Source organism: Austrofundulus limnaeus, unplaced genomic scaffold, assembly GCF_001266775.1.
Source record: "Austrofundulus limnaeus strain Quisiro unplaced genomic scaffold, Austrofundulus_limnaeus-1.0 Scaffold66, whole genome shotgun sequence".
Taxonomy (NCBI): domain Eukaryota; kingdom Metazoa; phylum Chordata; class Actinopteri; order Cyprinodontiformes; family Rivulidae; genus Austrofundulus; species Austrofundulus limnaeus.
Genome location: NW_013952468.1, coordinates 650,516 through 661,621, shown reverse-complemented (window position 1 = coordinate 661,621; position 11,106 = coordinate 650,516). Strand labels below are relative to the sequence as shown.

General features: G+C 38.0%; 1 protein-coding gene across 2 annotated transcripts in view; it reads left to right on the top strand.

The window, feature by feature from the left end:
- Positions 1 to 11,106, top strand: part of pld5 (phospholipase D family member 5) — a 16,117-nt gene that overhangs the window by 1,120 nt on the left and 3,891 nt on the right. The window contains exons 1-6 of one of the 2 annotated variants that reach the window (XM_014010220.1): positions 4,909 to 5,167; positions 6,923 to 7,059; positions 8,978 to 9,161; positions 9,351 to 9,459; positions 9,895 to 10,022; positions 10,567 to 10,764. In XM_014010220.1, the coding sequence (XP_013865674.1) occupies positions 5,135 to 5,167; positions 6,923 to 7,059; positions 8,978 to 9,161; positions 9,351 to 9,459; positions 9,895 to 10,022; positions 10,567 to 10,764 (789 nt within the window). In that variant the 5' untranslated portion in view covers positions 4,909 to 5,134. Of the gene's footprint in view, positions 1 to 4,908; positions 5,168 to 6,922; positions 7,060 to 8,977; positions 9,162 to 9,350; positions 9,460 to 9,894; positions 10,023 to 10,566; positions 10,765 to 11,106 lie in introns of those variants that run through there. The other variant, XM_014010219.1, reaches the window with a different exon arrangement.

Here is an 11,106-nt window from a genome sequence, read left to right as displayed (position 1 = left end):
CATTAGTACCTCTAGTAATATATTTACTGAGAAAAATGGTGACGTGTTCAATACTTATTTTACCCGCTGTGTATCAAAATACATGTTAACCTCTGATTAGGCCAGTTCTGTTTCTTTCTTCAAGATGTTTTTTTCTGTTTTTGTGTTTTGGCACATGAGTGTCTTTTTAACTGAAAAACAGTTGATCTGAAATATTTGCATGTTAATGATGTCACTGCTCTGCTATTTGCTGACTGGTAGATCTAATATTGGTGTATGCATCTTTGTTTTCTGATAATTATATTTATCTGAAGCATGATTTTTTTTCTGTTAATGTTATTAGTGCATGTGTGCGAGTAATGACTAATAAGCTTTAAGGGAGCAGCTTTACAGACTGAACTCACTGTCACATTTACAAACAACAGGCTGGAGGTTCTTATTGTTGCCCACCACTGAGGACAAAGGTGCTGTAACTTAACAAACTTAACTTTTACAACCACCAGCTAACTGACATGAGGGAACATAAATGTATCTAAAACTCAGAGTTTTACAGAAACTGAGCAAAGATTTGGTCAAGGGCATAACTTTAGGTCTAATACATAGTAATGCTTTTGTTGTGATTTATTTCCTGTTGTCTTTGTATTTACTCTGCACCTTTTCTGTCCCCCCCCCCTCCAACACACACACACACACCTTTTTTTTTCCAGCAGTAACAAATATTTTACATTTTTAGGATGTATTACAGGCCCACAACATGCTTAAGTTTCTCAATTTTCCAAGAATTTGTCTTTACCTGGTGCACTATAATTTAGCWAGGAAAAATKATAYCATAATTCAACATWTCCAGCTGTAATGTGMGAAGAGCTGACCMAAGCTCAGCATGTCATTTTTARCTGTTATGATTAAACATATATGACATCATAAATGATGAAATCAGGTCAAAGGTACCTAAAGACAACAARAGGGTTGCAGYTKTGTGTTCATTATTGTGTTAGAGCAAATTATGTTATTTTATTGGGGTGGTTATATTGACTGGATCAAACACACAYACAAATTACGCCCATGGATTTGGTGTGGTGGTAGCTGATACATCCTCCAAGTGTTAAACATTGTTCAAAACTTTACCCTCCTTTGGTTTCTATAATAAAGGAGTTTAGCAAGGAGGAGAATGAAAAAGCTCAAAGTCCAAATCCTGCCAGAAAACAAATATATATATATTATTAGAACTTCTATAATTGTTTATTATTCGGTGTTCTAAAAACTAGTAAAGTTTGTCATTTAATCATGTTTTCATTAATAATATGTAAGCAAACCTTTATATAACCTTGTATAATCGTTCATATTCACAACTGTTTAAAATCAATGATAATTTATTCAGTCTCCTGTCACATTTAGAAGGTTTGCGTTCCATCAAGCTTCCAATCCCATCAAGTTGGACTTCTCTAAAAGTCATTTTGGTGACAGTGAAACAGTATGAGGTGTCACCTAACAAAAGGATGACTTGTCATCACTTAAATGTCACCAGTGCAGACACGGGAACATCATCACTTATGAAAACGATGTTCTCACAGAAGAGTTGTTAAAATATACAGAAGTCTCTGATCTGATCAGATTGAGTCATGATCACTTTCCTGTTTTATTAAGACTTGCTTTTTGAGGGTAAAATCTGACTTCACCTTGTTGTGTGGCTCTTTTAATTATTCCCTTGTGTCAGCGGACAGTGCTGAACACCACGAAGGAGTCAGGAGGACACGGGAAAGAAAAGAAAAGAGTTTGCAGTGACCTGAGAATCCTCACAGACAGGATTGCATTAAAAGGGTGTAGATCAAGGAAAACTTTGATCTGTTACCCCCCAAAACACTGACTTGCTGGCTTTTTACTCATTAGTATTCAAAGTAGCAACAATGCAGTCACTGCAGTTTGCAAATTGTTTATGTCAACAACTTCCTGGCATGACCGCCGCAGACCGGGGGGCTGGAGAACATTTGGCTGCTCCCTTCCTAAAAGAAAGAAACTACAGCTGGTGGGTCTTTGCTGTAAGACACAGCTGAGGAAATAATATAAAAAATATGGACTAACTGATATTAACACAACAAAAAGTATGTGTGTTTCTAATTAATATTCAACCAATTCAAAGTGACAAAGTTAAAACCTGTGAGAGGATTGTGCACCATGTGTTAGCCTGGATGTTAAACATGTCCTGGATGTCCGTTTTTTATGGATTCTTAAATGTATGCCATCCACGGTGTGACTGGCATGTTGCCCAGATGTCTGCTCAGTTTACTTTGCCCCGTCATTCTATGAATATGATGCTATAAAAAAAMCACGTCTGGTCCACATGTGAAAACATGGCTTCGGTGTGAAGGTTAAACACCTCCATGTCCTTCATTTAGGAGGAGGAGACATTCGGTGCACAGAACTGCTGGCATCATTCAAACAGAAATAAATGGTGACAATAAGTCACCCAGAGCAGTAACTGTCAACCTGTGCAGTTCATTGTACATATACGCTGTAGATAGATAAATAAGGAGTTACGTAAATGACTGTTATATGCTGCCAATACCTTCTCTCTATTTATGAATATATGTTTAAATTATATATGTATACATGTATATATGAACTCCAAACATGAAGTCAATGGTGATGAGCTGAACTGTCCCTATAGAGGTTTGTGTTTAAGAAAAATTGCTGTTTCGGTTCTGCTAACAGGTAAATTGACCAGTAGGTGTTTCATCACTGTTGCAGTACAAAATGTTTTGGCCTCACTGCATCTGAGTCTTAAAGCTGCTCTGAAAAATGCCTTGTGTTTTTTTTTCTGTGAAACTCAATTTAAAACAGTCGGTTAAGGAAAAAAAATGGAACTCACTTCATCTGCGTTCCTCTCTGTGCCTGCACTTGTATTTATTTGGCCCCATATGTGCAGTGTTCGGAACCTTCACCTCTCCCGGGAGCGACTCAAACATCTCTCTCTCTTTCTCTCTCTCTCTCTCTCTCTCTCTCTCTCAGACGGGTGCCCTCTGCACCTGTCCTCACCTGTCCTCAGCAGACGCAGAGCTTTTCCTGCCGTGTTTGCCTTTGCCTGGAACCTCACGCAGTGCTCCAGAGGTCTTTCTGATTAAGACTTAATTAATAAACTTCTGTGTGTCTTTGTGAACTCGCTCAAACTTTTTCTTCAGACTGACTCGTGGGAAGCAGCACAAAGTAGGAACTGAACACAGAGCTTGTACAGACAAGTGTTTTAGACAATTAGTTGTGTGATGATAAGTGATGTTAAGTGGAAAATTAAAGCCAATTTGTTTGAGTTTTTTAAATATTAGACACCTCTACTGTCACTTTATGATCATGTACAATGCAAGTCTTCATCTAGTTAGTAAGAGTTGTCAGTAGTGAGTAACTCACCTGCAACAGATCTATCTTTGCTTGAAGAATCAGACATGTATTTTGTCTGCAGCATATTCCAGAGCAGATGTCAGCAATGTAAATGACTTAAACCTCAAATGTTTCAACTTTTCCACCACATGACTTTGGTTTGATTGAAATGTGATCTATTGCACCAAATAGTGGGCGTACTCTGTCCACATCTGTAGCTGAGAGGCTAAATTGATGTAAGATCTGTGCCATAACWGCAACAGCTTGAATGCTTTTGCTTAATATGATTTATCTTATTAATTGTCTATTAACAGTTACTCTGTTTGCACATTTCCKTGGCACAGTGAAGCCATCCTTTTATTTTCTGATTGGTGAGGCTGAGTTCCAAACGTGTAAGTTTCCTCATCCTTACTTTCTTCATGCAGCTGGAGTTTGCCTGCAGCAGCAGCATATGTTGTTTTGTTTTGGGCAAGGCTGTATTCATCCTGGAGGAAGAGGTTGGAACGATTAAAAATATAGAGCAGAGTGTGTGCATAATTAATTTTATTCCCACTGAAGTGTTTCTGCGTCACAGGAGGAGGCAGCACTTTCAGAGCTTGAGCAGCAGAGGTGATATACGAGTGAGCTGGTGGAATATTGTGCACGAAAGTGCAAAGATTCAAACACGGTGGAGCTCGGTACAGTCAGGTTTTGAGAAACTGWCATTTCATTTATCCTCCATGAAATATATTGTCACCCACAGCTGAAGGCTGAAGTGAAGCAATATTTTTCGTTTGTCTGTGCTGTTAGCAAAATGTCTCAYGAACCACTAAATGCATTTTGATGAGRCGCTCAGAAAATAATCATTTGGTTGATGTCAGCTTACTTAATTTTTGGAGTATCTCTATTCAAGTTGGCTGCCAGAGAAAACGATTGTAAGCACAAAAATGATGTTCATTTTACAGACACAGATCTAAGGTTATGTTAGTTGAGACTGACTCCCAACTTATAATCTGAGCACCAGATCAGTATTTCAAATGTTGATGTTTACTCTGGGAAACAGCTGTTAGCAAAATATCTCATGAACTGTGGAAAAAGGTTTTATACAAGAGTAAAAAGCTAATCAATAAATAATCTACAAATCAATCAGTTAACCAGGCATTAAGTCAACATTTTATGTGGTAGCACCTGGGAGTCATTGTCAACACATGCTTCAAACTTAAGATCCATATTATTTTTAAGGTTTAGTCAAAACTACACCAGTAATTTCTCACCATAGAATGACTTTTTTATATAACAGTTTATAAAAAGAGGTGCCCCATGCCTTTAATTGTGGAAGACTTACTGTATGTATTTATTGTTGAAAGTCCAAAATAATTTATTTTACAATGTAACACATGTTGTGTTTCAGCTTCACTTTTATACTAAAACCAGCTGCWTTCTGCCCGGAGAATTTTGTTTGTAGGGAAAATAAAAGAGGTAGATAAAGTAGGAAAGAAACAAAAAAGGATGGAGGAAGCGAGGGAGCTGCAGCTTTATATTGGCCRTTTGAACGAGAGGGGCAGGTCTCTCTTCAGCTTTCTCTCCTCCTCCTCTGAGAAGCAGTGTGAGCAGCATCGGCACACACGGGCTGGAAGAACTAAGGACCCTGAGCTGAGCGACGAACAAACAAAAAATAAAAAATAAAACGTCCAAGAAACTGTGAAGAGTGAAGACCTGAACAGGCTGAGGAGCTGAGGAGGGCAGACCTGTGTGACTGAGCAGCTGTTTCACATCTGTCACAGAAGTTTGAAGAAGCGTTGTTCTCATGGCAGGACCGACCGTGCAGGAGCCCCTAAAGGTGATGTTTAAACCCAATTTTAGTTTTTTTCTGTTTTATAAACTATTAARACAGTTCAATCCTTTTTAAATTTGCTGCAAGTTAACTTTGATTTAGTTTAAAGTCATTTGTTTGGAAATTACTGTTTGAATCTCTGAACTCTGGTGTAAAGAAAAGACAAATGCAATTATAACTGTTGTGGTTAAACAATAAAAATAACATGTTGAATTACAAGCAACGTTGCAATATCTCACGTCATCTCTAAGTGCTTGGAGTTTACGTTGTAAACAACTCTCAGCTACTACCACACCACATTCTAGCTCAGTGCCTGTACATTTCTCTGAGCTATAGCCATTGGTTRACTCCAAAAAACTCCAAATTTCTGAGGAGTTGTGGTGAAATCTGCTCATGAGAATCTCTGAAACACAGAACCTGGGTTCAGTCCCTGTTAATGCAAAATGTGTTTAAGTTAAAATATGTTTTAGAGCCCATGCAAAACTACTACCACTTCAAGTTTTAGCTTAATAACTTCAACATTGGCTGAGTTTTAGCCATATGTGTTGGCAGCTTTATTGAAATGAGTCATTTTCTAAAGTTATTCAGTTGTAACTTATTTTCTGAACATATTAACAAATGTTTTGCTAAGAGACATAATTGATGCTAATAGCAAAGTTTTAAACACAGATTTCAAATGATAGTTAGAGCTCAGACCATAATTAAACTAAATATCTGTAAAATTGACAGTTTATTTATTTTTTATGAGGTTCCTTTGCTGTGGTGGCCATCTTGAATCAAAAAGACTTTAAAAATAGCAAAAATGTGCAGCCATTGATTGCTTTCTGAGATTTTTTTTTAAACCAGTCCTCTGGTTGATGAAAGATAAATGCGTCTTGCCTCACCCTGTCAGTCTTGTTACGTGTCATAAAGTTTTATTTTCTTTCAGCCATGTGCACATCCACACGTCAAACACGGTCCTTAACTCTGCTAAGTGTAATAAAGAGCTCAGCCGTCTCAGTGCAGGGCAGACACATGAGGCCTGAGACAAATCCTGTAGAAATGAGTGAGAGACAAGGTTGGAAAACATCCTCCGGTTTACATCACCACGACCCTCTGCTGAGCACARCTTATTATTTTATCTTGACGGAAGTCATAGCTGGAAGTCTTTTATTTTTCTTTTCTTTATCAAAGGAAATCTATTGCTCATGCAACCAAACACATCAGCGGGATGGAACTGACTGGACCGAACAAACTCTCAAAAGAGAATATGTAATGTGATGTTGACGGCTCACAAACCCACAAAGCCAAACGGGGAATGAAGATGATGAAAATCTGCGGGTGTAAGCAAAAACAGAGAGCGGCCCCGCTGCACTTGGRAAAAGTGAAAATCAAGCCTCCTTTGGCTCAGTCGGGATGTGGAGTTATCACCTCCGGCAACCCAGACTGTCACTCCATACTTATTGCAGCCTCGCTTGTTTCTGTGCTGCACACGTATATGTGAGCACACAAATGGAAGCTTTTATATTACTTAATTTAAAAGCAACATAAGCTCAGGCCTTGCCCAGGACAGAGCTCATAAGTTTCATGTCAGCTGGGGAAGGTTCAGACAACACTGAACTCTGCCACAGGCTGCATTGTGCTCATATTGATCATGATTCCTAACCTCTAGTCAATGTTATTGACTGGTGACATCAGCGTTTAAAGGCTGATCCTTTTTCTTCTGCTGCAGCGGTGTGGTGGGACTCCTGTTGATGTTCTTGTTTCTGTCTCGTCCTCCAGGTGCAGCAGAAGTGCGTCGCCGCTCTCGCCCTTCTTTGCTGCTTTGCCGTGCTGATGGTGCTCATCTTCTCCTCCGTGGACATTTGGGGAGACGACGAGGACGGAATCACAGAGGACAACTGCAGCAGGGACTGCAGGTGAGGTGTTCTGTAGAAGCCAAACTTTGTTGTCTTTTTTTAAATCATTCAGACAAAAAGCCTTGTTTTTATAAATGAAACACAAAGTGCTTTGCATCAGATTAAAACAAAACAAAACAAAGAATAAAAGAGAAGAAAAAAGAAGCAACAATTTGTCATTGCACCRTTTCAGCTCTGATCARTTTAGCTTGAATTTTAAAGTTTAGTTTAAAACAAAGGCAAAGTGGAAAACACGTAAATAGTTTTAAACTAAACTTTGAGCTAAAAGCATGAACAGTAAATCTGCACATGAATCCTGCCCCTTATTGTCAGTTGACCAATAGTAGAAGAGCTGACCCAAGAAGGACCGCCCACCTTATTTACATAATGAGGCAGAAATGCATGATGAAATGTAAATACAGGAGACAGTGAAATGTAAATACAGGAGACAGTGAAATGTAAATACAGGAGACAGTGAAATGTAAATACAGGAGACAGTGAAATGTGAAATTAACACATGGAAAGAAAAAGACTTGTGGGGGAAAAATGTAAAAAATAATTCAATATAATCGTTTAAGAGACACAAATGCATCTACAAGTAAAAGGAAGAACAAAAATGTTAAAAACAGCAAAATGTAAACTATGTGCTAAAATATATAACTTACTGGAACTAAGCTGGAAATTAAAAACGAAAGTCAGTTTAATTATAAAACATGAGGTAGTTATTCTTTTTTAATGTAATTACTGCATTTTAAGTGTATTTATTCATTTTGTGGTCCTTTTTTTTTTTTACATTTCTGCTTTTATTTCTAATTATGCCAGWTTCGGTGAAAATCCAATTTCATTTGCACACAAGAAAAATATTAGTTTTTATCTTTTGAGCACAAGACATAAATACAACCAATTATTCAGTGTTTCAGTGTTTTTATTTTAAATAAAGTAATTATTATAATTATTGCTCCACTGGGGCTGAAGGTAGTCTGTTCTCTGGTTTCTGTGTGTTTAGTCCGGTGTCTGTCTATCACAGGTGGTCTTGTGTGTACGATATCCCCTGAATGAAATTATATATTCACTTATAAATAGGAATATACAGTATAACTCCATTAGGGCAGTACTCAGTTTGATTAGATTTTATCAAGAAAGGGTCAAAAGTCAAGGCCATTTATGATGATTGGTAAAAAAAAAAACTGCATTTTTTTCTAATTCCAAAATACCTGGTTAAAAAAGGAAACAAATTATTATTTTGTATGATACAACCCAAGATTGAATTTCATTAACTTGTTAAATTATATTAATTGTCCACTCTTGATGCATGTTGCAGATTTGAATATACCTTAAAAAAACATAGGTTTGTGGTGCGGTAAATTTGATAACTTGGGTTCGTGTAGTTTTAATGTGTACTGTAACAGCAGCCTTAAACTGTTCAAGAAAAGCAAATGAAGCTGGTAAATCTGGTCATTTGTCCCATTCAGTGTGACACATAACATCGTTTTGCTTCGTGTGTAAATTGATTAATCAATCCCTATAATTATTGGGTTTTTTTTTTTTTGTTTGTTTATACAGTGATCTAAGCAACATATCTAGAGTCTTTTGGTTCCTAACAATCAGTCAAAATGTTGTGTTAACTTTTAAATTACTGTGCATTTATTTATTTTAWTTTTTCACAATCAGTATTTGGTTCTATTRATGCCTTGGTGYTAATAATTCAGAACACTGTAAGTGATTTTGATAAAATATGTTTCTTATTATGAGCCTTTCAATCAGTCCTGTATTATATTAAGCTGTGTCTTACTAAACAAAACATTCCTAGGTCACAAACAAATCTRCTGTGTTTCCATTGACAAAATCTCCAGTATAATGGTTTGTATATATTTTTCAAAAGGTTTATTGGAATCAAACTCAAGGTTCTATAAATTAATAACAAATGTTTTGATTTCAGCATCGTTCTTGTGGAGAATATTCCAGACGACCTCTCCCTGCCCGTGGATGGCAGTCGTCACCTTCCTCTCTCTGTGGGTTTTCACTCCCTGCTGGACCGAGCCAAGCACTCCGTTGAGATTGTGTCATCGGTCTGGAACTTAAACTCTTGGGATGTGGAGCCAAAAGCAAGAACATCTAAACAGGTACAAGTTGTCCTAGGTGGTTCTGCAGAACATGAAGCAGCTGAATGCTCTGTCATTATAAAAGCTAATATTTTTTTAATGTCGTCAGTTAATGAAGTTGGTCCTGATGTAGTAAAGAAGTTGCCCTCAGCTCTAATACTCAGCTGCAGTAATACAGAATATTTTTCCTCTCTCTCTCTCTCTCTGCAGGGTCAACTTCTGTTCCAGAAACTGCTCAGCCTGAAATCTCGTGGGGTTAAACTGAAGATTGTCAGCAGCCGAACAAATGTTGCCGAGCTGAAAGCCCTGGAAGCACGCGGTGAGTTCCTGCCACGCTTTAACATTTATAAAGCAACTAACAGGAGAAAGGATCTCTATTTCTTCACACTAACATGATGTCATTTCTTACGTTTCAAAGAAATGTTGCTGTTTTCTATGTTGAGTTTGGTGAAGTTATTTGCAGYGTTATTGTTCATACATGCAGCATCCTTGATTCATCTCAAAGGAAACTGAAGTTACAGCAGCTCCTCGCCGTGACTCAGCTCTCAGTCTGAACTTAAGGTCAAACACACTGAAAGTTCAAATCTATTGGACAAGTTTCCTGTCAAAGACTTCATGTCATGAAGGCTGCCTGCCTTTATATCCTCCAGCTGACAACACAAGGCCAAACGGAGGATTTGCACTCTTCTTTCCGTCCCTCCATTCTTTCCCATCTTTCCCCTCATCCCACCACTCTGTCTCTCACACTGCTCAGACGCAGAGGTCCACTCTGTTAATATGACGGCTCTCACTAAAGGACGACTGCACTCCTCGTTCTGGATCGTGGATCGGAAGCACGTTTACATCGGAAGCGCCGACATGGACTGGAGGTCGCTCTCCGAGGTAACAACATGTGATCTGTAAGATAAAAAAGGTACAAATAAAACCAGACAAAAAGAGAGGCAGGCAGAGATTTACCTTCCACTGTAACGTGACAGACTGAAACCTCTGTTTCCTTCTGGGGAAACACTAAAATAGAACAAACACACAGCAGAGATGTGCTGTGGAGTTAATGACCGCGCTAAGAAATCTTTAGAACTGTTTTTTTTTCTGTCGACTTTGCTGTTTTTAGTTTTTTTTTTTCTGTTTATTTGGATAACAAGCTGCAGAGCATTTGATCCTTTTATTTTTGTCCAGACTGAATAACAACCAGTGTTATCACTCCATAAGGGATTTTATAACAATGCTTTATTTATTCAAATTCTACAGTCCTTTCAAATTAAAGTTTGAATTACTCACATGATATAATTCATCTTATAAAATCACCCCCCACCCCTTCTTTTTTTCTCATCTCTAAGCTGCAAAACTGTGCATGAGAACACTTTAAGGTTCCAATTTTCTGCTGCATCATGCCTTCTTGTGTGCTTCTGTCTCACCCCCCCCACAGAGGAAAGAACTGGGGGTGGTGCTGTACAACTGCAGCTGTCTGGCCCTGGACTTCCACCGAGTTTTTTCATTTTACTGGCAGCTCCATGACAGGGATTTTATCCCCTCCATCTGGTCCAGGAGAGTTACAGCCCTCTACGGGAAGCACGAGGCCCTGGAGCTGCAGCTCAACGACACGCCCGCCACTGCCTATGTTTCTGTGAGGAACAGGACTTTTAGCATTATAAGAGTTATAGTATTACATAAAACCATATTTGGTATTTTTATTGGACATACAGTAAAGCAAATGATTTGTGATTCAACTTGGCATTTTTTAAGAAATATACAGCAGGTAAAATAAGTCTTGAACACGTCACCATTTTTCTCAGTAAATATATTACTAGAGGTGCTAATGACATGAAATTTTCACCAGATGTTGGTAACAACCAAAGTGATCCATACATACAAAGAAATCAAACCATAAATGTCCAGAAATGAAGTTATTTGTAATAATGTGGTATTGAAAAAGTATTGAACACATGAAGAAAGGGAGGTGTAAAAA